General features: G+C 38.2%; 1 protein-coding gene across 10 annotated transcripts in view; it reads right to left on the bottom strand.

Moving 5' to 3' along the window:
- Nucleotides 1–367: 367 nt before the first annotated feature.
- LPXN (leupaxin) overlaps nucleotides 368–26,540 on the bottom strand; it is a 43,558-nt gene continuing 17,385 nt past the window's right edge. For all 10 annotated transcript variants that reach the window (XM_079102324.1, XM_079102326.1, XM_079102330.1 and 7 more), the window contains 6 exons: nucleotides 24,684–24,783; nucleotides 21,987–22,154; nucleotides 20,923–21,096; nucleotides 20,724–20,805; nucleotides 1,457–1,605; nucleotides 368–1,140 (listed from right to left, as the gene is read on the bottom strand). In XM_079102324.1, coding sequence (XP_078958450.1) covers nucleotides 871–1,140; nucleotides 1,457–1,605; nucleotides 20,724–20,805; nucleotides 20,923–21,096; nucleotides 21,987–22,154; nucleotides 24,684–24,783 — 943 coding nt within the window. In that variant the 3' untranslated portion in view covers nucleotides 368–870. The remainder of the gene's footprint in view (nucleotides 1,141–1,456; nucleotides 1,606–20,723; nucleotides 20,806–20,922; nucleotides 21,097–21,986; nucleotides 22,155–24,683; nucleotides 24,784–26,540) is intronic.

Below are 26,540 nucleotides of genomic sequence, written 5' to 3'. Positions count from 1 at the left end.
GTGCTATTCCCATACCAATCTAGAGGTGACAAATTCGTCCCTATATTTTTTAAATACCTTCAGTGAAGAAGTCTTCATTAGTAACCTATTTTAAAATCTGGGATTCTAAAAATGATTTTTCTGTCATAACAAACAATTACACAATTACTTTTAAGAATATGTTAAGCTACAGAACAGCCCTTATTCAGTGTCTGTTTTAAAGAAGGATGATTCCTTGAGAGGCTTTTATAAGCAAATGGATAGGATGGAAGAAAGTCAGATTTTTTACAAATCTAAAAAGTGCTGGGCAGGATGGTGCATGCTAAATGAGGCCTCAGATATAAAATAGGAAGCTGAAAGTTTATCTACCAAATAAGACAATGAGTCATCAAAACCGCAAGCCATTTTATTTATCAAGGATGTCACTTAAAAATCTATGTCCATGAAAAAGAGGAATACACTGAAGGGAGATGCAAAGAACCAAGAGTGGGACAGTAAAGACAATGACACAGTGGTGATCATACAGGGAAACAGGGAAGCTCGGAGCAGGACAAGTCTGAGGGCCACAGGAGAGCAGGGCCATCAGTAGAGGTGGAAATGAGAGAGAAAACCAGAGGTAGAATGAAAGGTGCATGCAGGAAATACTTCTGCAGAGGGACTTAATAGTAAGACCTAGATCTAAATCCAAGTTCCTGATTAAAAAAAAATAAAACTAGACTCCTGACATAAAATATCCCAAGCCTGATCATGTAATGTCTACAAGTTCCCTTATTTGCTCATCACCTTATATTCTCTACAAGTCTATTAAGCAGAAGGTCAGTAACAGCAAACATACACTTCTCCTCTCTTGGTTTAAATGTCTAGACCATTTGATGAAGTTGTAGGTTGAGATCACAATGAGAAAAGCTTGCTGAAGCAAGACTGACAATAGGTCTTGTCATTCTGCTCCCTGAAGATGCCCTTTGACAACTGTGTCAGACAGAAAGCACACACGAAGTGCTCAGGGTGGAACTTGTGCCCCATGGCACTGATGCAGCGACCAGTGATGGGCTGCCCACATCCATGGCAGAGGGTTCCGCGGCGTTGATGGTAGTGGAGCTCACAGAATGGACGTCCATCCAGTTCATAGAAGGAGCCAGTAGAAAAACTGCTGAAGCAGTCCTGGGGGTGGAGAAAAGGCAGAAAAGGAATGCATGTGTCAAGAGGTAAAATGTCAGCAAAGCAAAATATTCAGACTTGAAATTCCTGTCAGCTATCTCCAAGTTGTAGGAATTTAACTCCAGCTCATTGACAAATGGAGGCTAGATTTCCCACTTGCAAAACAGACTTGCTCACAGGGGGTGCTCTGACTTATTTCTCCTTTAGGAAGCCCACATGAATTCTTCACACAGGACCATGAACCCTTTTACAAGTTACAGCTCTTCTTAGAAGAACCCTAGATTTTCCCTAAAGTCAAAAAACAATGGAAAATACAGACCCCACACACAAAGCACTCTGGATGCCAAACGTTGTCCATAGCTGAAAGGTAGTTTTCCAACACTGGGCGGTTGCAACCACCACACTTGGGTGAAAACATGGCTAAGAAATCTTTTCGGCAATATGGCTTCTTGTCCTTCTCATGAAAGCCTGCAGAAATAAAATCAAGGATTCACAGTTGTAATTTGAGCCCTGAAAGCTAAGTCACAGGCAGAGAAGTCCATGACCCAACCTCTCCCAAACCCAGTGTCCTTATATCAAACAGGATAATTACAAATTCTACAAAGGGCTCCTGAAAAAAATAAATGAGACAATGCAGGTGAAAGTGTTTCAGAGTTGTGCCTGGATCACTGGAAGCATTTAACAAGTGTTAAGGGCTGTTCCTCCTCACTGCTACAGTTCTGCCCCAGACTGGACACAGCTGACCTTTCTTGCCACTCAGGAATCAGCTCAAATGTCATCTTATCAGGAAGGCTTTCAACTCCTATTTATCACTTCATCTTTTTTCATTGTCCTTAAAGCATTTACCATTATCTGAAAGCATCTTTATGGGTCTGTCTTCCCTCACTGAACATTATTACCTCTGAGAAAAACAAGATATTTTAAGTCTTTGTCACCATCACATCCCCAATATATAAAATGGCATCTCAAAAAAGTGCTTAATATTTTAAGATAAAATACTACTGAATAATGATTCTTAAATGGATGCAAGATCTCAATATAATAATTCAAACCACACAAATACTTAAAAGTAAAATGGATCAGTTCCTCTCTAATCTGGAAAAGGAAGCCATAAATAGGGCTCAAATATATCAAAAGCAAGTTAAGGCTGGAGATGTAGCTCAGTTGGTAGAGTACTTGCCTTGCACTGGGTTCAATCCCAAGCACTATTAAAAAAAAAAAAAAAGCAATCTAAAGATTAATATATTTAATAACATACAAATACATGAATGAATGACTTATGAATGTTGAAAAAACACCCAATGTCTAAGACAAAGCAAATGTGAAAAGAAATATTTAGTAATTATATCCCAGAAAAACAAGCTCCTAAATGTGTGTATGATTTGATTTATTGTATCAAATTGAAAAGTGAAAAAACTGTCAGGTATAGTGGCACAGACCCACAATGTCAGAGACTATGGAATATGAGTCTGGAGCATTACAAGTTTGAAGCCACCCTCAGTAATATAGTGACACCCTGTCTCAAAAAATTAAAAGGGCTGAGAATGTAGTTCAGGGGTAGAGCACCCCTAGGTTTAATACCCTGCAACAAAAAAAAAGCATTGCTGTGAAAAAATTTAAAAAGTGAAAAAAAATTAAATAGAAAAAAAGTGAGTCAAGTTGAAATAAATTAAATGTATACAAAGCAGATGACATGACCAAAGAAAGAAAATGATTCATTCGAATGACTTCAAAACTAGTTTGACCATGTAGTCCTAATGAATGTACATACTTTTTTGCAAAAAAGAACTACAAAGAAATATTAAATTGCTAGTATGCACACTGAAGTTTTGTTGAGTATATTTTTTATGTTTTTACCACACATACAAAAAAAGGAGTAACTATGCAAGAGGATAAATATGTTAACTTGCCTGGTTATAGTATTATACTATGTATATCAAACATCATGCTGCATTAAAAAGATAGTGCACCACAATCAAGTGGGTTTCATTACAGGGATGCAAGGCTCGCTCAACATACACAAAACAATAAATGAAATTAACCACATAAACACACTTAAGGACAATAATCACATGACCATCTCAACAGATGCAAAAAATGCCTTTGGCAAAGTGAAACCTCATTCACGTTTAAAATACTAGAGAAACTAGGGATAAAAGGAACTTACCTCAATATTGTAAAGGCTGTAAGTGATAAATCCAAAGCCAATATCATACTAAATAGAGAAACTAAAAGCATTTCCTCTTAAAGCAAGAACAAGAAAAGAATACCCACTTTCACTTCTAGTTAACGCAGTCCTTGAAACTCTAGCCAGAGCAATCAGGTGAGAGAAGAAAATTAAAGGAATACAAATAGGAAAAGAAGAGTTCAAATTATTTCTGTTTGCTGGTGACATGATCCTAATTTAGAACACTCAAAATACTATACAGATTTCTAGAGCCGATAAACAAATTTAGTAAAGTGCCAGTATACAAAATCAACACACATAAATCAATCACTTTCCTATACTCCAATAATGAACCTATTGGAAAAAAAAATGTTAGGAAAACTATTCTATTCACAATGACTTAAAAAAATAAAAATAAAATACTTGAGAATTAATCTAAGGAAGGATGTCAAGGACCTCTACGATGAAAACTATAGAACACTGAAGAAAGAAATTGAAGAAGACCTTAGAAGACAGAAAGGCTTCCCATGTTCTTGGGTAGGCAGAATAAATATTATTAAAATATAAATATTGTTAATGACTATACTATCAAAAGCACTATAGAGATTCAATGCAATTTCCATCAAAATACCAATGACATTCTTCACAGAACTAGAAAAAGCAATTCTAAAACTCATTTGGAAAAATAAGAATCCCAGAAAAGCCAACATAATTCTGAGCAAAAACAGTGATGCTGGAAGCATCACCAAACCAGACCTCAAAATATACTGCAGAGCTGTAGTAACAAAAACAGCACGGTACAGGCACCAGACATGAAGACCAATGGAATAGAATAGAAGACACAGATAAACCCACACACATACAATATTATTATTATATCAGGTAAAGGTGCCAAAAACATTTGTTGGAGAAAAGATAGCCTTTTCAACAAATGGTGCTTAGAAAACTGGAAATCTGTATGTAGAAGGATGAAACTTAACCTCTATCTCTCACCCTGCACAAAAGTCAACTCAAAGTGAATCAAAGACCTACGAATTAGACCAGAAACCCTGCAACTCCTAGAAGAAAATGTAGGCCCACCACGCCAACACGTGGGAACAGGAATCAACTTCCTTAACAAGACTACGAGGGAGAAGACCTTTGCCCTCTGCTCCTCAGATAGGGCATTAATATCCAGAATGTATAAAGAACTCAAAAAGCACCAAAAAAAAAAAAAAAAAAGCCCAAATATAAATGGGCAAAAGAACTAAACAAACATTTATCAAAAGAAGAAATGCAACTGGCCAACAAATAAATGAAAAAAAATGTTAAACATCTCTAGCAATCAGAAAAATGTAAATCAAAATAACATTGAGATTTCATCTCACCTCAGAATGGCAATTACCAAGAATACAAATAATGTGTTGGCAAGGATGTGGGGAAAAAGATACCCTCATACTTTGTTGGTGGGACTGCAAATTAGTGTAACCACTCTGGAAAGCAGTATGGAAATTTCTCAAAAAACTAGGAATGGAACCACCAAATGATCCAGTTATTCCACTCCTTGGTATATATCCAAAAGAACCAAAATCTAGGGATATAGTCACGTCAATGTTGACACAATTCACAATAGCCTTGGAACCAACCAAGGTGCCCATCCACAGATGATTGGATAAAGAAATATGGTATATATACACAATGGAGTGTTACTCAGGCATAAAGAATGAAATTATGGTATTTGATGGCAAGTGGATGGAACTGGAGAGCATCATGCTAAGTGATATAAGCCAGCCTCAGAAAGCCAAAGGTCAAATGTTTTCTCTGATATGTGGAAGCTAGTCCAAAATAATGGGTGGGGGAAAGAGAAAGGGGAAAAACATGGGAGGGGAAATTCCATCAAAATGGAAGAAAGACTGCTGGGATAGATGAAGGGGGAGGAAAAAGGGATGGGATAAGAAAAGAACAGGAGAATGAACCCAAAATAACTTTCCTAGGTACATATGTGATGTTTTAAGTTAGCTTTTTTGCTGCTGTGACTAAAGGACCCAACCAGAACAATTGTAGAGGAAGACAAGTTTATTTAGGGGCTCACAGTTTCAGAGGTCTCAGTCCATAGACAGCAGGCTTCATTTCTCCAAGTTCAAGGTGAGGTTATCATCATGGTGGAAGAGTGCGGCAGAGAGAAGCAGCTTTCATGATGGTCAGGAAGCAGAGAGAGAGATCTCCACTTGTACTTGAAAGCCAGACCCCAATGACCAACCTCCTCCTCCAGCCACACCCCACCGGCCTGCAGTCACCACTCAGTTAATTCCACCAGGGATTAATTCACTGATTAGGTTAATGCTCGGCAACCCAATCACTTTCCCTCTGAAACATCTCTCACTGTCTCACACATGAGCTTTTGGGGGACAACTTACGTCCAAACCATAACATATGAATATACCACAGTAAATTTCACCATTATATGTATGCACAAGACACTAGTTTTAAAAAAAGAAAAGAAAGAAAACCTAAAAGTAAATAGCAGAAAGATCAGTAGAGTGAGGGAAGGGAACTGGAGGAGGGGAGGGAAAGGGGAAACACTGGTAACTGAATTAGAGCAAATTATATTCCACGTTTTTATAATTATGTCAAAATAAATCCTAATGTTATATAAAACTAGAAAGAACTAATAATTAAAAAAACACATTGTATTGTACCTCCTAGATATATAATGATTAAATAATCTTATTTGAAATGTTTATATTTCTTTTCTGGAATAAATATAGGTAATTTTCTCTTGAAGCAAATTATTGCCTTTGCAAAGCAATATTTCCAATGCCAAAAAAGATACAAGTGTAAATATCAAACCAGTTAAAAAAAAAAGAAGAAAAACCTTGCAATCTTTCATTAAAATCATACATATAGGTATGAACTCATGATTTGTTTTCTCTTTTTAAAAAATGGATTCTAAGCCTGTCCTCTGAAAAACCTAGAAGAAATGACATTCTAGAAGTAATGGACATTCCTTGAACCCAGACTGTGGTTTCCAAGTATCCACACTGAAGAAATCTCCTTGGAAAAATGGATAATTCCAAGATGAGGCAGAGTTGACAACATAATGTGATAAACCTTAATGTGCCAAGGAAATAGGAAGGTGTCATAAATTATGGGGCATGTCAAAAGATTACAGTAACCAACTTGAGGGGGTTATGTCTAGCCTCAGATAATTTTTTTTTTTTTGCAATACAGAGGACTAAATTAGAGCCTCAAACATATTAGGCAAGTGCCACATCCCCAGCCCTCAGATAAAATAATTTGAACATTTGAAAAACTGCAATTGATTGGATCACTTAAGTATATATAGTTCTGTAAGTGCACAATGATTTTGTGTGTGTGTGTGTGGTGTTGGGGATTGAACCCAGAGCCTTGTGCATGTGAGGCAAGTACTCTACTAACTGAGCTATATCCCCAGCCCAATCACAATTAAAAAAAAAAAAACTAATTAGTCTCTTAGGTATTGTTAATTAATATATTCATTAGTCTTATAATTACTCTTAAAAAGGGAAAAGTATTAAATTTATTTTAATAAATAAATTTAAATTTATTAAATTTATTAATAAAATTTATTTATTAAATAAGAAATTGATTTTTTATTAAATTTATTTCAAGATAATCACATAACTGATGATAGAAAGTTAGTTTTTATAGAATCCTAGCTAATAAACATATAAAGAATGAAAGAAATATCAGCATTCTGTTACATAGACCATTGGACCTAGACAACAATCAATGGGGAACTTTAAAAAGACAGGATTCAACCCCAGCACAGTAAGTAAATAAATAAATAAATAAAACGAAGGGGTCAAGCTAACACAGCTTGAAGTCAGTAGTCCAAATTAGCATCCATAAAAGTGGCCAATAAATTAATTAAGTACCTCATGATGTGATTTAAGTACACTTCACAAGTAGCCCAGAGAGAACTACTTTTAGTTATAATTTATAAGCCATTATGAATAAGCCATGAAACTTAAGAGAAAACAACTAAGTTCTAATTTTTACTAATTAACAGTTCAACTTCTAATTTTAAGTAGTAAAAACTGTTAAATAAATATACCCAATGCTGGAAAATATATGGAATAATTCACATATTCATATATGCTTAGTAATAAACTGTCACCAGATCTTTAGAAAGTTATTTGATAATGTGTATGAAGAATTAAAAAGCAAGATATAGGTCCCGGAGCGAGCCAGTGGGTGAGTCAGGCTGCCTGCATTGCGGAGCTTGCCGGCAGGCACCCAACCCGCCTGCATCGCGTAACTAACCAGTGGGCAGCCAGGTCGCCCAACCACCAGGCAGAAATCGGGCACCATCACTGAGAGACCCTGCCCGACCACCACGCCAAGGTTGGTCACCATCACGGAGCAATTCAGCAGACGAGCCAGCCCGCCTGCATCGTGGAGCTAGCCTGAGGCTTCTTTATAGGCTGGTGCAGGCATTTTGAATTATTCCTGAGGGTGTGGCCATTATCAGTGGAAGGGCAGCTCCCTTCTTGAGACACCTATAGGAGGCTGGAGGACCTTTGACAGGACCCAGGAGCCAAGAAGAGGAGGTATTGAGAGACTCAGGACCAACTCAGAGCCACCGGGTGAGTCTCTCCCACTGGGCGGGCTCCCCAGATGGGGCAGTAGTCCCAAAACACAGGGAAATTCGTGGAGTAGAGTGGCCCAGAGAGACTCCCCCGCTGGAGCCGTGAACACAGTCAACCAGGAACATTGCAGAGGAAGGCCGCACAGCGAGAGGCTTCGACACAGAATGAGGGTCCAAGGCCCAGGTGGTAGCTCCGGTCCTCAGGGAACATAGAAGAGGAGGGCAGCTCAGCACGGGAATCCCTCACAGGGCCAGGCTCCCTAGCCCAAGCGATAGGTCAGGACCCCTGGAAACATTGCAGAGGAGGGCTTACCAGTCCAGATGGTAGTTCTGGACCGAAGGGAACTTCTCAGAGGAGAGCTGCCCAGTGAAACTTCCCCAGTGGGTGAATATTCCCTGCTGGGCAAGGATTTCCCACCAGGGCAGTAGAACCAGAGACACAGACCCAGATCAGATGTGCCCCAGTCTGCAGTCTAGACCCCTTTGGCTGACCACCAGTCAACAAGTGGAGGCACCTCTGCCCACTGACAGGGAATATACCCCACCTGAAGGCCACCACCCCTAGAGGGGCGGCTTCCTTGTGGAGCACCGCATTATCAAGTTCCTCCAAGACTTCAGGCTACTGAAGGCTACTGAATGCTAGGAGGTGAGTTATTGGAAATCTACAGGGACACTACAAGTCAATAGTGGGAAAACTGCAATATCTCAGAGTTTCACTACTAGAGGGGTAGATACCAGAGCAATACGAGAAAACAAGGGAAGAAAATGTCCCAAACAAACCTAGATGGTACATCAATAAAATCCAATGACAGCATGGCAGAAGAAATGTCAGGAAGGAGTTCAGAATGTACATAATTAGAATGATCAGAGAAGCAAATGAGGAGATACAAGAGCAAATGCAGGCTTTGAATGATCTCACCACCCAACAGTTAAAAGAGGAAATACGGTGTGGCGGGCGAAACCCGGGGCCCAGGGTTACGCCACGTGCATCTAAAGATGGAGACTGGCAGAGAGCAAACGTGTCCTGAGTATGCCTGGAGAAGGGCATAAAGCATTTACCACTGGCTGTATGATAATCAGTTCAGCCGCCTAGCGCGTGGACAGATATACTTTACATGTATGCTCCAGCGAGTGATCGCTTGACCTTTAACAGGATTGGGTGGACATATCTGGTTACAATTGCTTATGTATGAGACTGCTTATATATTGAGGGTGTTATTTGAATAAAGGGGAAGTTGCTTCATGAACCTCTGAAGTGTACGTGTCTTTTGTCCCGCTGGTCGGGCCGTAAGAAGAGCGGCGCAAGCCGCTTGCAGGAAGCCAGGCAAAGAAGCCGAGTTTTTCGTAAGAGAAGCGGCTGCGGAGCAGCTTGGAGCAGCCGGGCAAAGAAGCGGCGGTTTTCCGTAATACGGGAAGCAAAAGTTCATTTCAATAAAGAGTTAGAGATACTGAAAAAAAAAAACAAAACAGAAATCCTTGAAATGAAGGAAACAATAAACTAAAGTAAGAACTCCATAAAAACCATAACCAATAGGCTAGAACACCTGGAAGACAGAACCTCAGACACTGAAGACAAAATATTTAATCTTGAAAACAAAGTTGACCAAACAGAAAAGATGGTAAGAAATCATGAACAGAATCTATAAGAATTATGGGATATCATGAAAAGGCCAAATTTAAAAATTACTGGGATAGAGGAAGGCACAGAGAAACAAACCAAAGGAATGAATACTCTATTCAATGAAATAATATCAGAAAATTTCCCAAATCTGAAGAATGAAATGGAAAATCAAGTAAAAGAGGCTTATAGGACTCCAAATATACAAAATTACAATAGACTCACACCAAGGCACATTATAATGAAAATATCTAACGAACAAAATAAAGACAGAATTTTAAAGGCTGTGAGAGGAAAACAATCAAATTATATTCAGGGAGAAACCAATATGGATATCAGCAGATTTTTCAACCCAGACCCTAAGAGCTAGAAGGACCTGGAACAATATTTTCAAGCTCTGAAAGAAAATGGGTGCCAACCAAGAATCTTATAGCCGGCAAAACTTACCTTCAGATTTGATAACAAAATAAAATCCTTCCATGATAAACAAAAGCTAAAAGAATTCACAAAAAGAAAGCCGGCACTACAGAACATTCTCAGCAAAACATTCCATGAGGAAGAGATGAAAAAAAAAGATGCAAATCAGCAACGGGAGGAACTACCCTAAAGGAACAGCCAAATAAAGGAGAAACCAAGTGGTGTCAGAAAAAAAAAAATGAGCCAAATGATCAGGAATACAAATCATATCTCAATAATAACCCTGAATGTTAAAGGTCTGAACTCATCAATCAAAAAACACAGACTGGCAGATTGGATTAAAAAGAAAGATCCAACAATTTGCTGCCTGCAAGAGACTCATCTCACAGAAAGAGATACCCACAGACTAAAGGTGAAAGGATGGGAAAAAACATACCATGCACATGGACTCAGCAAAAAAGCTGGAGTATCCATCCTCATATCAGATAATGTGGACTTCAAGCCAAAGTTAGTCAGAAGGGATAAAGAAGGACATTTCATACTGCTTATGGGAAGCATAAATCAGCAAGACATAACAATCATGAATATCTATGCCCCAAACAGTGGCTCATCCATATACGTCAAACAAAACGTTCTTAATGCCAGAAATCAAATAGACCACAACACAATAATACTAGGTAATTTTAACACACCTCTCACCCCACTTGACAGATCCTCCAAACAAAAATTGAACAAATAAACCACAGATCTCAATAACACAATCAACAATTTAGACTTAACGGACATATACAGAAAATACCATCCAACAAAGAGCGAATACACTTTCTTCTCAGGAGGACATGGATCCTTCTCTAAAATAGACCATATTTTATGCCACAAAGCTAATGTTAGCAAATACAAGAAGATAGAGATACTACCTTGTATTCTATCAGATCATAATGCATTGAAATTAGAAATAAATGACAAGAGTAAAAAACAGTAACTACTCCCACACATGGAAATTATGTAATATGCTATTGTATGATGAATGGATAACAGAAGACATCAGGAGGGAAATTTTAAAAAATTCTTAGAGCTAAACGAGAACAAAGATACATCATATCAAAATCTATGTGATACTATGAAAGCAGGACTTAGAAGAAAATTTATTTCATAGAGCACATTCAATAAAAGAAGAAAAAAATCAACAAATAAACGACCTAACACTAAAGCTCAAAGCCCTACAAAAAGAACAGAGCAACACCAAAAGTAGTAGAAGACAGGAAATAGTTAAAATCAGAGCTGAAATCAACAAAATTGAAACAAAAGAAACAATCAAAAACATTGACGAAATAAATAGTTGGTTCTTTGAAAAAATAAATAAAATTGATAAACCCTTAGCCACACTAACAAAGAGGAGAAAGAAAACTCAAATTATTAAAATTCAGAAGAACAAGGAAATATTGTGACAGACACAAGTGAAATACAAATCATAATTAGAAGCTATTTTGAAAATCTATATTCCAACAAAATAGAAAATCTCAAAGACATCAACAGGTTTCTAGAGACATATGAATTACCTAAACTGAACGAAGAGGACATACACAATTTAAATAGATCAATTTCAAGTAATGAAATAGAAGAAGTCATCCAAAGCTTACCAACAAAGAAAAGTCTGGGACCAGATGGGTTCTCAGCCAAGTTCTACAAAACCTTTAAAGAAGAGCTCATTCCAATACTTCTCAAAGTATTTCATGAAATAGAAGAGGTGGGAACCCTCCCAAACTCATTCTATGAAGCCACTATCACCCTGATAACTAAACCAGACAGAGACACATCAAGGAAAGAAAATTTCAGACCACTATCTTTAATGAACATTGATGCAAAAATTCTCAACAAAATCGTAGCAAATCACATACAAAAATATATTAAAAAGATAGTGCACCATGATCAAGTGGGTTTTATCCCAGGGATACAAGGTTGGTTCAACATTCAGAAATCAATAAATGTAATTCACCATATCCGCAGACTTAAAGTCAAGAATAATATGATTATTGTGATAGATGCAGAAAAAGCATTCGATAAAATACAGCATCCCTTCATGCTGAAAAAACAGGGAGAGTGGGAACATTCCTTAACATTGTAAAGGCCATTTATGCTAAGCCCATGGCCAATATCATTCTAAATGGTGAAACACTGAAAGCATTCCCCCTAAAAACTGGAACAAGGCAGGGATGCCCTCTTTCACCACTTCTATTCAACATTGTCCTCAAAACTCTAGACAGAGCAATTAGACAGACCTAGGAAATTAAAGGCATATGAATAGGAAAAGAAGAACTCAAACTATCACTATTTGCTGATGATATGATTAAATATTTAGAGGAACCAGAAAATTCCACCAGAAAACTTTTAGAACTCATAAGTGAATTCAGTAAAGTAGCAGGATATAAGATCAATGCTCATATATCTAATGCATTTTTATACATAAGTGATGAATCTTCAGAAAGAGAAGTTAGGAAAACTACCCCATTCACAATAGCCTTGAAAAAAAATAAAATACTTGGGAATCGATCTAACAAAAGAGGTGAAAGACCTCTACAATGAGAACTACAGAACACTAAAGAAAACAATTAAAGAAAACCTTAGAAGACGGAAAGATCTCCCATGTTCTTGGATAGGCAGAATTAATATTGACAAAATGGTCATACTACCAAAAGTGCTATACAGATTCAATGCAATTCCAATTAAAATCCCAATGATGTACCTTACAGAAATAAGAGCAAGCAATTATGAAATTCATCTGGAAGAATAAGAAACCCAGAATAGCTAAAGCAATCCTTAGCAGGAAGAATGAAACAGGGGGTATTGCAATACCAGATCTTCAACTCTACTACAAAGCAACAGTAACAAAAACGGCATGGTATTGGCACCAACATAGGTAGATCAATGGTACAGAATAGAGGACATGGACACAAACCCAAATAAATATAATTTTCTCATACTAGACAAAAGTGCTAAAAATATGCAATGGAGAAAAGATAGCCTCTTCAACAAATGGTGCTGGGAAAACTGGAAATCCATATGCAACAGAATGAAATTAACCCCTATCTCTCACCCTGCACAAAACTCAACTCAAAATGGATCAAGGACCTTGGAATCAGACCAGAGACCCTGCATCTTATAGAAGAAAAAGTAGGTCCAAATCTTCAACATGTCTGCGTAGGATCAGATTTCCTTCACAGGACTCCCATAACACAAGAAATAAATGAAAGAATTAATAACTGGGATAGATTCAAACTAAAAAGTTTTCTCTCAGCAAAGGAAACTATCAGCAATGTGAAGAGAGAGCCTACAGAGTGGGAGAAAATCTTTGCCACGCATACTTCAGATAGAGCACTAATTACCAGAATCTATTAGAACTCAAAAAACTCTACATGAAGAATACAAATAACCCAATCAACAAATGGACTAAGGAAATGAACAGACACTTCACAGAAGAAGATGTACAAGCAATCAACAGATATATGAAAAAATGTTCAACATCTCTAGTAATAAGAGAAATGCAAAGCAAAACTACCCTAAGATTCCATCTCACCCCAATTAGAATGGCGATTATCAAGAATACAAGCAACAATAGGTATTGGTGAGGACGTGGGGAAAAAGGTACATTCATACATTGCTGGTGGGGTTGCAAATTAGTGCAGCCACTCTGGAAAGCAGTGTGGAGATTCCTTAGAAAACTTGGAATAGACCCACCATTTGACCCAGCTATCCCATTCCTTGGCCTATATCCAGATGACTTAAAATCAGCATACTACAGAGATACAGCCACATCAATGTTCATAGCTGCTCAATTCACAATAGCCAGATTGTGGAACCAACCTAGATGCCCTTCAATAATTGATTAATGGATAAAGAAACTGTGGTATATATATATATATATATATATATATATATATGTATATATACACATACACAATGGAATATTACTCAGCCATAAAAAATTATAAAATTATGGCATTTGCAGGAAAATGGATGAAACTGGAGAATATCATGCTAAGTGAGATAAGCCAATCACGAAAAACCAAAAGATGAATGATCTCGCTGATAAGTGAATGACGACACATAATGGGGTATGGGAGGGGGGCAAGAATGGAGGAAGGGAGGGATTGTATAGAGGGAAAAGAGGGGTGGGAGAGGTGGGGGGAAGGAAAAAAATAACAGAATGAATCAAAAACTATTACCCTATGTAAATGTATGATTACACAAATGGTATGCCTCTATTTCACATACAAACAAGATGTATCCCATTTGTTTACAATAAAAATAAATTTAAAAAAATCAGTTTTAGATATATTAATCCTTGGAATCAACCTATGCCAATAATCAAAAGAAGAAAAAATATTTAAAGATAGTCATTGTGACACTATTACAATAAAACAAGCAATTTAAATATGGTATTGTGAATATATTTAACTCTTTCCAATATTTGGAATCATAAATAATGGTTCAGTGGACATCTTCAGGCACACAGCTTTTATCTTTTTATAATTTATTTACATAAAACCCTAAAGAATGGTTGACACTGTTAAAATTATTATAATTTGTTTTTTAATTACAGGGGATTGAACTCAGGGGCACTTGGCCACTGAGCCACATCCCCAGCCCTATTTTGTATTTTATTTAGAAACAGGTTTTTCTGAGTTGCTTAGCACCTCACTTTTAGTGAGGCTGGCTTTGAACTTGAGATCCTCCTGCCCCAGTCTCCTGAGCTGTTGAGATTACAGGTGTGTGCCACTGCACCTGGCTAAAATTACTATAAAATTATGAAACAATATGGAGAGGTGATTAAGTGGAAAAAAAGAATTTTAACTTAATTATAACTTAAGTGTCCATAATGTGAATAAATGTAAAAAAATTGTTAGAAAAAAATTACATTGCTTTAGGTTAACAGAATAAGTTACACATGAAATTTTCTGTGAAGTCTTTATATTGTCTTTACATTTAAAATAATAATTACAGAATAAACTAATCCATCTTCAAACACTTGATCTCCAAGCACCTGTTCAAGTAATACATTCCCTCTACTTGTGTGTATGGGGGGAGTACTGAGAATATGAACTCAGAACCTCATGAACGCTAACCAAATGCTCTACCACTGAGTTACACCCCCAGGCAACATTCTCTTAGCTTTAAAACTCACTTCTCTGAGAGAACCAAGTGACTTAGTCCTTCACTTAACTCAGAATTCTGCTTCAGAGAGCAATTGACCTAACCACCCTACTGCAAATCCTACCTAATTGGTTGGTTATTTTGAATGTTATCCATCTCTTTCACTGGAATGTATCTACCTTGACAGCAGGAACTTTCTTTTTTGTTACTTATCCCTAGTACCTACATAGTACCTGACACATACATAGTAGTTACTTAATATTTTGAATGACAGACATGAGATCAATAATAGAAGAGCAAAATTGAGATCATCAGCTTTATTATTGTAGTTTGAGAGTTTTAGTTCAGCACTGACTAGAAGTGTATAAATAGGGGAACTTTTCTGTAAGGAATTCTCCTTAGTACTTACTGGGGGAGAACACCTAAAATAAAAATAAAATTATCAGAAATCTGTTTCTACTGAGGACTCAGTACCTACAGTACTAAATTGAAATTAGAGCCTTTCCAGCAATCCTTTGAAGTGAGTTTTAACCCCATTTTACAAATAAAAAAAGAAAAAGGAAGTTTAAAGAAGTTACTCATAACTAGTCAGTGGAGAAGCTGAGATTCAAATCTAGGCCCAACTTCAATGTCATACTCCTAACTTGAATGCATCCTGACATTGACTTCTCCACGGGAACTGACAGTATCAGCTGAGCCCAAATATCATATCCCATAAATTTTTCTTTTCTTGGGATGGGCGTTGGTACCGGGGATTGAACTCAGGGGCACTTAACCCCTGAGCCACATCCCCAGTCCTATTTTGTATTTTATTTAGAGACAGGGTCTCACTGAGTTGCTGAACTGAGGCTGCTTCGAACTTGAGATCCTTCTGCCTCAGCCTCCCGAGTCACTGGGATTGCAGGCGTGTGTCACTGTGCCCAGCACCCACTAGTTTTAGAAGTACTCCATTTGTATCTCACCAGTCACAGGCAAGCAAAGTATACACATTGGACCACATAGCATCCTACCCCAGAAATATTTCTAGAATATTCTACTAGGATGGTAGTGGCCAGGTCACTAAATTGCAATAGGTACAGCCAGGGTTTGGGACCCAAATCATGTAACTGGTGTTCCTCACTTCTTGTCACTTTTTGACATGGCTTGCTCTGTTAAAGTCATAACTGCTTTTTTTGAAAACCAGACAATTTAGCAGAACTCTGAGGCCTACAGATCCAAGAATCCAAACTAGTAATTTTATAAGCTACTCTGTGTTCATTCCTGTAAATGCCTGAGACACAGAAGAGCTCACTTTATTTTCTTCCTCCCATCCCCCAAAAGATTTCTAGAATCTGTTCAAGAGAAAATGAATATAGGAAGTCCTACTATATAAGAAAAATACCCACCCACAGCCATCTTCTTTGCTTTTGTGTGGCAGAGTATTTCTTAAACTTTGGCATGCACCACTCACCTAAGAACTTGCTAAATTAGATTACTGGGTTCTTGCCCCTGCCTCCTAAGTTCTTGTTCAATAGGTATGGAATGGGGCCCCAGATTTTGTATTTTTAATAAGTTCCTAGGTCATGCTAATGTTGCATGAAGCAAAAGACACAAAATTGAGCTTGCCTATAAGTAGGTATTACATGAGAAAACTGTAAGACATGCCAGCTTAACCTAGGAATGACCCTCATCTAGGCATCTGCAGGGCAGTTGGTCTCAAGAGTGAGACAGCATGGAAGTAACAGCCACTGTTTCAACTTGGGTGGCTCTTGGGACAGGAATCAAAAACAATCAGCAAACTTGCTGTGATGCTCCTACATTTAGTAATCCAATAAACTGGGAAAGTTTCAGCACTTACTTTCCCACAAGCTCTCTTTGGGGCCAATTACCTCTGGAGATGAATGTGAAACACTGACAATTAAAAGTGCGACAGAGAGAGGGAGGGTGTGTATTCTCTGGTGAGACTTTAGCCACAGGGGAAATTAGGGAGCACCTGCATGGTCTGGATAATGAACAACTAAAAAGAAGACAGGGAGGCACTGAGGACCTTGTCCCCAAAGGAGGATGCTGAGGATACTGAGGCCCAATGTGCTTAGAAACTTGAGCCTTAAAGAGGAATTCTCTGAACTGAAGAAAAAAATGCAGACGAATTTAATTTCCCAAGAGACTCTGTGGTTAAACTTTCATTATTGAAACTCTATGTGTGACTATGTGACTTGGGGTAAAAGGCAGGATGTCACCTAATTAATGGAGTGACCACATGGTAGGAGACCCATTTACAAGAAAGTCAGGCATAGAAATGTAAATACAACTTAACAGGAGCTTCTGATTAATAAATGGTCCTTTTTGACAAGTGTCTTTGTTAATAAATGTTTTAAGTATAGTTTTATGCTTATATAAAATCATAAATGACTCAATCAGTCTTGTGTTTACGAGAGGCCCAAGTCAAGAACAATGAAACTAGCCACCTCTATTATGCTTTCTGGTCATCCTATGTATTGCGTATTTTTCTTCAGTAACTAACTTATGTCTCTACCTAAATGTGTCTATATTCTGCTGCTCAGCTTCCAGGAAACTTCTATACCACAATCATCCACAGGCAGTATTCATTTACTGACTATCCTACTCAACTAACTCTTAACTGCGATGGCTACCACTACAATGTAAATTTACTGTGACAAGTCTCAATGGAAAAATGCTGCTTAACTAAAGGGCAATCTAGAAACGAAATAGGTAATGGTTTGTGAAATGCACTAAGCAAACTCCAGATTACCACAAAGTGCTATGTTAGTGGATTATGTCAGTGCCACTATATCTGGGTCTACTGTCAAATAAAGCATATTGCATTGCTACTAAGAAGTAAAGGGATCCAATAACTTCACAGACAAGGGGAAGTTATGTTGTAGAGAAAACATGGAATCTGCAGAAATGAGACCTGAGTTTGAGATCTATTTCCTCAACCATGACTTTAGGAAAATAATTACTTCCCTGAAGTTCAGTGCTTTCATCTAGGACTGGGTAAAAAATGGAATAACACTGTTCTCAAACCAGGCATAGTGATGCAATCTGTAATCCCAGTGGCTCAGGAGGCTGAGGCAAGAGGATTGAGAGGTCAAGGCCAGCCTCAGTAACTTAGTGAGGCCCAAAGCAATTTAGTGAGACCCTGTCTCAAAATAAAAAGTTAAAAGGATTTGGGATGTGGCTCAGTGGTTAAGGGTCCCTGGGTTCAACCCCCAGTACTGGGAGAAAAAGAGAAAGAAAGGGGGACTTCAATAGGACTACTCAGAGAGCTAAATATGTGTGTCCTGTTGTTAGTGGGATACAGCTGATAGTATCTGACTCTCCCCTGGAAAACATCCGTAGAGGAGAGCCCGGCTGAATGGGCCTATGGAAGCCGAATATAGAGAAGCAGCTGTTAATGAACTGCAATTCCATGGACTGATGGAGAGAAGTGCAGGTTTCCCAAGGTCCTTATATCAAAAATTGAGTGAAAGAGAAGATATGGAACCACTTTAATAATTTCTAAGGAAACGCCAGGAGGGAACAATGAAAATACAATGAGAAAAGAATCTCTGAGGAAAAAACAGTTCTCAAAGAAATATGACAAGGACAGAATAGCCAGCAAGACATACAGAGGACAATCAAGAATCCACTCTGGGACCTGTACTTGATCCACAGAAGGAGAGTTAAACACTGCACAGGCCCAGCGCGCACACACCAACAGCAATACCGTATGAGGCAGAGCATCCCCGCCCTCCATTCTCATCTTCCGACCCTGAAATGGCCTGCAATTAGGGTGAGCATGGCAGCACCAAAGGCAGGTCAGGAGAGGTGAAAGGCCATCCCCTTGTGCTGGCATCCTACAGGTTTAAGGGCCTTCTAGGAAAAAGAGCAACTTTTCGACTTTAAAAAAGCAGGAAGCTTGACTACTGCTGATTTACTACTAAATCAGACACTGTGAGACTCAATCACCTAAGGACTTAAGGTTTTGTGTTTTGTGTCTTAAACTGATGTTATACTTAGAACTGTTTATTGGGCTGGGGAGATAGCTCAGTTGATAGAGTGCTTGCCTTGCAAGCATAAGGCCCTGGGTTCAAATCCCCAGCACTGCAAAAAAAAAAAAAAAAAGAACTGTTTATTAAGGTAATCAGAAAAGACACTGCCCAAGTTTTTATTTAGGAGGAGATAAAAACTTTCCCCACTGAGTTAATTCTAAAAGGATGGGAAAAGACAAATTAGAAAATTTTCAAATTCTATGCAAGAGTCATAGTTTTCAAATAAATTTAAAAATGAGCCTGTGGAGTACCTTGAAGAGTTAAGCCATAGATGCATGAAGTAATATTTGACTTTTTAATAAACTATGCATTTGTATCACTTTGATTAAAAAATTAATTTAAACAAAAATTGTAAGTGTTGGGGATGGCATCTAGTACTGAAATGAGCATGTTTTGGTTTGGATTTGAAATGTACCCAGAAGTTCATGCTAAAGGCTTGGTTGCCCCACACCATGCAGCAGTGTTCAGAGGTGGGGCCTTTGAGAAGTGATTGGATTATGAGGGCTCTGAACTCATGAATGGATTAATCCATTTATGGGTTCATAACTTAATGGGCTTTTGGGAGGTGGTGGTGTGAAGGGCTGACATATTTGACTCCATGGAAATGTTATAGGCCAGGCTATACAGGCAATGACTAAACAGACTCCATTTTACTTTGAGACTCCATGTTATGTAGGAAATACTTCTCCCGTGGAAACACCCCACCTCTGTACCCATCAAGAGTTGCTTAGCATGACATGTTTGACAACATAAAATGGCAATTCTTACATAATAAAAAATTGTTTTCTTTTTGATTCTTATTTTTCCTAAATGATGTACCATGTCAACAGTGATTGTCTAGATGTTAGTAACTAGTCTTTAATTTGTACCTAAGTAAGGTCATTTTGACCCACTTCCCCCCTCTGCTAATGATTTTAGATCTCATGATGTTAGTTTGTAATTTTAAATCATAACAACAGACACTTATGATTGATGACTGATTTATGGTATAAAAACACCTACAACCCAACAGTCAGGGCTGTTCTCCCAATAGCCATTTTTGGGGCATTGTGTGAGACAGTCAGCCTGCTGGCTAATAAAGACTCTCAAATTTGGACTTCGCAGTGGTGATCAGTCTGTCCTTAAGCTGCACCCCATAACAGTGGAAACTTTAGGATGTGGGGCCTATGTGCAGGAAGTAGGTCGTTGGAGGTGTGCTCTTAAAAAGTACATTTTGTTCCTCTCTTTCTCTCTCGTTCTGCTTCCTGGTCACCACAGGGTGAACAGCTTTGCTCTATCATGTGCTCCCTGTGATCATATTCTGCCTCATCGCAAGCCCCACAACAATGGAGCCAAGTGACCATGGAATTGATGAGGTAAAATAAACCTTTTCTCCATGGAATTGATGAGGTAAAATAAACCTTTTCTCCTTTAAGGTGATTTTTCTCAGGATTTTGTCACAGCAATGAGAAGCTAACAAAGGGCACTTAGATGGAACTGGTAGAAACTAGGACTCATACAGCAATGAACAACAGGTTCCAAGAAGCACCACTGCGGGCCTCCTCATCATCACCAGCCCTTGGGGTTTAAGATGCTGCCTCCCAGTCCTACCTTCTGCACCAAACACCTCTCCACAGTGAGAGCAGAAGAAGTGCTCTGGGTGCCACGTCTGGTTCATTGCTGTCAACACTTTCTAAAAAAGGAACACACAGAGAGATATTAGAAGACTGCAGAACTGTCAAATGTGATCTGGGTTCTAAATGAGTGATTAAAAGCTACATGAAACCCAAGAGGAGAGAGATTTACTTACATCCACAATAGGAGCAGCACAGTAGGCACAGCGTGGAGAAAAAAGGTGGTGGTAGTCTTTGGGGCAGTAGGCCAAGCCACTCCGCTCGAAGAAGGGACTGGAGCCAATCTCTTCTTTGCAGTGAGTACAGACAAAGTGCTCTGGATGCCAGGATTGCCCTAGGGCATGGATCACCTAGGGGATGACATACAGCCAGAAACGAGGGCCCAGCTGAGTACTTTTAAGGTCCAAGTTTGCACAACCCTATAGGGCACTGCATTCCACGTAGACACCACCCCTGGACTTATACCACACTGAGGTCTAGATCTAGGTTCCATCTGAGATGGTCTGTTATCATGCTTAATGGATAGCAAAAGAATGTCCACTTTCCTGACTGATCACTCTGGTAAAAATGGGTACATGTTCCTTACCATTCTACTGCCCCAGAAAACAGTAAAAAAATAAAAACACATAGCACACAGGTGATAGACAAGAGATAACTCCAGCCTTCACATGAAAGGAATCCTTGGAAGAAGGAAAGGCCAAGTGAGTTTTAACTCCTCTGCTCTGAGCACTCCAACTCATGCCCTACACAGAGTCTGGTCTGAAGACCCTCTACATGGATTTGGTGAAGGATGATTCAGAGAAGGACTTTTAGGCTACGATTTGAAGCTACACTCAGCTGAAAACTGATCAATCAATTTAGAGCAGAAATGTTTGAGCAAAAGAAGCAGTGAGAAAGGTCATATCAGTAAAGGCAGTAGAAAACTCAAACTCAGGCTTCAGATTCTCCTGGTTTCAAACCTTACCTCTGTCTCTTACTAGACTGTAGGCAGGTCAGTTAATGCCTTTCAGCTCTCAACTTCTTTGTTTTTACAAAGGGAAGAGCAATGGCTGGTAGGACCATTAAATAAAGAAATACTTATACAGCACTTAGCCCCATGTCTGGAGCACTCTAAGTGATCAGTAATTATTAATGATTACTTAAATGTCTTAGGATATAAGTAGAAAGCGCTTTCCTTAGCAGGGCAGAGAGATAAACACACAGGTGTAGATGCTCTAGGACCAGAATTGACCCATCTTACCTTCCCAGCAATTGGCTTCCGGCAGGAAGAACAGTGGCCCTTGGGTACTGTGGCAATCCCAAGGTCCTGCAATTCCTGCTCCAAACCCCCAAGCATGGAGTCCAGGGAGGCCTTATGATCTTGCTTGTCTGGTAACTGTTTCTTGCTGGCATCTGCTTTCACCACAACCTAGTACAAGGAAACCATGAAGAGAGTTAACCTTCGAGTACTTTTGTTATCGTTTGGATATGAGGTATCCCCCAAAAGCTCATGTGTGACACAGTGCAAAAGGTGTAGAGAAATGACTAAGCATGAGAGGCTTAACCCAACCAGTGAATGAATCCCCTTTCGGATTAACTGAGTGGTGACTGAAGGTGGGTAGGGTGCGGCTGGAGGAGGTGGGTCATGGGGAGGGGTGTGCTTTTGGAATATATATTGCGTATCTGGCAAGTAGGGTCTCTATCTGCTTCCTGATCATCATGTGAGCTCCTTCCCTCTGCCACACTCTTCTACCATGATGTTCTGCCTCAGTTGGAGCCCCAGGGAATGGAGTTGGCCAGTCTATAGACTGATACCTCTGGAACCCTCTGAAAGTTTGCAAATAAACTTTTTCTCCTCGAAAATTATTCTTGTCAGGTCTTTAGTCTCAGCAGAGAAAAAGTTGACTAAAACAACTTTCTTGGTCTTTTTTCTACACAAGCCAGGAAGCTCACCTCTACTGATTAATCTCTTGGTCTTCCCTTAACCTTCCTTCAAGATCTGGAGGAATCCAACATTTTAACACCTATAGAAATGTTTTCACTTCCCTTTCATTCTAAATTTCTCAGGCCAAATGAAAATTGACCAACCTTCTTCTATTTGTAAATCTATTCTGACTGTAGAAAATTGAGTACATGAATATGGTATCCTTTCTAACTCTTATAATGACCCAAGGTGACAATTAATCATGTCTTCCTTTTATTCATCTATTTGACAATATTTGTTGAATACCTAGTTTGGGCCAATCACTGCTCTGGGCACTTGGAATAAAGCAATGTATCAGACAAACCAAGTTTCCAGCCTCACAGAATTCATTCTGAAGTACACGGTAAACAACAAGTCAATATGCTGCAATGTCAGGCAAAGCTATAGATGGAGGGTGAGATGGTGAGAAAGAATTAATTTAGATGGGGTAATCAGAGAAGTCCCCTCTGAAGAAATGATGTTTAAACAGGTATTTGTGTGGCACTTAGGGATCCAGAAATATAGACTGGGGAAAGCATTCCAGAGGGAAAGAAGGCACTGAGGAAAGAAACAGTTTGGCATATTAGCAGACTTTGTGGTGCTGGGCTAGAATCCAGGGCCTAGTACATGCTAGGCAAGTGCTTTACCACTGAGTTACATCCTTAGCTGCTGCTACATTAGAAGACAAAAGGCCAGAGGGGCCTAGAGCTGAGGGACTGAGATTGAGCATGACAGGAGAAGATGATGGAGAGAAAGGCTAAGATCACATGGGCCTTCATGGTAAAAATTTAGGTTTTATTCCAAGGAGCCACTGAAGGATTATAAGTATGAGAGTGAAAGAATCAAAGGTAATAGGAAAATAGTTTAGTGTAAACTTGTTCATACTTTTGATTTTGGTACAGTTAATGTATGGTTGAATGAAAACCAGATACTTTAAATTAAAATTTAAATATAACAAGGTATATGCCAAATAAATCACAAAACACAATTTAAATATCCTAATATAATTTTTTGAGCATTTTCAGATATATAGCATAATGAGCCAGTTCACCCAGATTGATTGTAGATATTATCTAATCAAAGAACATTAACTTATTAAAGAAGATTTGCTTGGAATGTTTATTCATTTGTCTCTCTAACAGATATGTTACTCACTATGTGCCTGGCATAGCAATGTGCTGGGCACTGTGAGGCCCAAGGTGAGTCACAGAGACAAGGTCCCTGACCTCCCCAATCACACGCATTGGTAATATTCAACCTTAAAATTATTTCACAGTTATGTTATAGATGTATATTAAATCCTCCAACCAAATTTAGAGTGGTTGAATTCTCTACCTTAAGAATTCTAGATTATACTACCTCGATATACTCTTGAGTCCATTTATTGGATTTCCATTCCCTGCCAGGACACGGGAGCTTGTTGCTTATGTTCTATAGGCAATAACAAGGAGGCAGGTTTGATCTCGGGCTTGGGATTCTTCATCTTCCTACTCTGATCTCTCCTGCCTTGTCTCAGCTTGCCCACACCCTGCTCAGTCAGGTTTCTCTAAAAGTCCTTAGGTACATATGCCCTCTGGGTTTGCTGCAAATAAAAGAACTGCTCATCTCATCTCTCTATGCCCAAACCCCACCCCCTATTCAGATTCCAGCCCAACTCCTATCCCCACCTCTCCAGTAAAATCCGTGTAACCTCACCAAATCCCTAAAGGTTGCTCCACATATTTCGACAAACCACCTGCCTTTTACTCTAGTGTTGAAGAGGCTTATGCCTCATTTTACTAAGCATCCAAGTTCCAAATTTGCATCATATTACCTTTTGTGTCAAAGCAAAACATGGTACAAAGTTGAGTTTCTCCATGAATTGAATTTAGTCTAGGTAAATTTCTAAGCAGAGGAAGGCAGAGCTAAATTCCTCCAAGATAAACAGTGCTTCTCTGGGCCCTGGAGGGGCCAGTTTAATCTCTGAGGGACTTAGCTCATCCAGACTGCACCCACCTTGGACTGCATTTCATTCAGAAGGGTCATGAGTTCATCCAGCTGAGCAGCTGCTGAGGTTTTAGGAAGTGGTGGTGATTCCTTTGGCTCTAGAATCTCACTATTAAAAAGAGAGAGAGAAAAATCATATAAATATATCAAAATTCAAATAAATGTTACGTCACACATAAAATGCGATTTTAACTATTAACCCCTTAGGTGTGAATCTAAAATCAGAGACAGAATAATCCAAAAAGAACTCCTAGATTAAAAATCTTAACAAGGTCTCTTTGCTTTTTGTCCCTATTTTTCCCTGATCATCTCAAAAAATAATGTTTTCAAATGTATGAAGGAAAATGCTTAATATGTAACTGAGAGGGCATTTTTTCCCAAGTACCAGGTACCAAGCAGCCATTGAATAAACTACAGCCCTACATTTTTAATTTTAATCATATTCTTTTTTTAAATTATAAGGTACTATATCTCCACTCAGGTACTGTCCAATAAAAAAATAAAATAAAATAAATAAGAACATAAAGCAGGCATCAACAAGCTAAGGTCCATGGGCTAATTCTGACCATGTTCATTCATTTAGGTGCTGCCTACAGATGTTCTCTGCAGGGCTGAGTAGTTGCCTCAGGGACCTTTAGTCCATAAAACCTCACACAATAATCATCTAATAATCAATAATCAAATTTTCTTTGCAGAAAAACTCTGTAAACCTTTTTGGTATGGAAAATCGAGATAATGTGTATCATGGTGATTTCATATTTATATAATTACAAATAAATAAAACATTGGGCCTAAAAATAGAATATAGGAGCTATTTAAGTAACTTCATAATCATTAGTAAAATTAACCAAGTATGAAGAATCAAAATAAAGTTCAATAAATCTAAAAGCAAACCAAAGAGACTACATTTTATATTGCAGTAAGTAAAATTACAAATTAACCCCCCAAAACGATCTACTTAAGAAAAAAAGAAAGCATTTCTATATAATTATTAGGATTAACAAATAATTAAACTGAATTTTCAAATAATTTATAAATAGCAATGAGAAAACACACACACACACATACTCTTGGAGTTAAAACAAAGTGTCACTAAAAGGAAAATACATAAATGTAGTTGAGTGAAATACTGAAAAATAAAAGAGATCACAGATAAACAAAACTTTTAACTCAAGACTCCAAAAAAGATCCCTAAAATACTTAAGCAGGAGTTAAAGCCTAAATTAATGAAGCCAAAACAAACAAGAAAAAAATATGACAGCTTTTGGGGAGTACTGAATAAAATTTCCAAGTATAAAGAAAAATATGGAAAATGACCCAATTAATTCGATGAATATTACAGAAATTTGATACCAAAATTAGACAAAGAAAGAACATTGTGTGTGAGAGTAGAATCTTAAAGAGAATAGCAGACCTGGTTTGCTGTTAGCCCTACCGTTCAGGAGGCTGAGACACAAAGATCACAAGTTTAAAGCCAGCCTCCACAATTTATGCAACTTATTGAGACCCTGTCTCAAAATAAAAAATAAAAGGGCTGGGGGTTTGGCTCAGTGGTTAAGCCCCACTGGGTTCAATACCTAGTACAAAAAACAAATAAACAAACAAAAAAAAAAACCCAGAAATATATTTTTAAACAATCATGGTTAAGTAGTGTTTATGTCAATCATCCTGAAGGGTTCAAGATTAGAAAAAGGAACAATATAATTCATTATGCTAACAAATAAGAGGAAAGCTTTCTAAACATGTGGATAGATGCCTGAAAAGTAGTGGAAATCAAATTTAATGATCATTCCTTTTGTTGAAGATTAAGGAAAAAAAGAGAAAGTCCTTAACCCAATCAAATCTATCTAGAAGAAATCTATACTA

This window comes from Sciurus vulgaris, assembly GCF_902686455.1.
Source record: "Sciurus vulgaris genome assembly, chromosome: 11".
In the NCBI taxonomy this organism is placed as follows: domain Eukaryota; kingdom Metazoa; phylum Chordata; class Mammalia; order Rodentia; family Sciuridae; genus Sciurus; species Sciurus vulgaris.
Note: the sequence above shows the minus strand (reverse complement) of the source record. Positions and strands in the feature narration are given on the sequence as shown.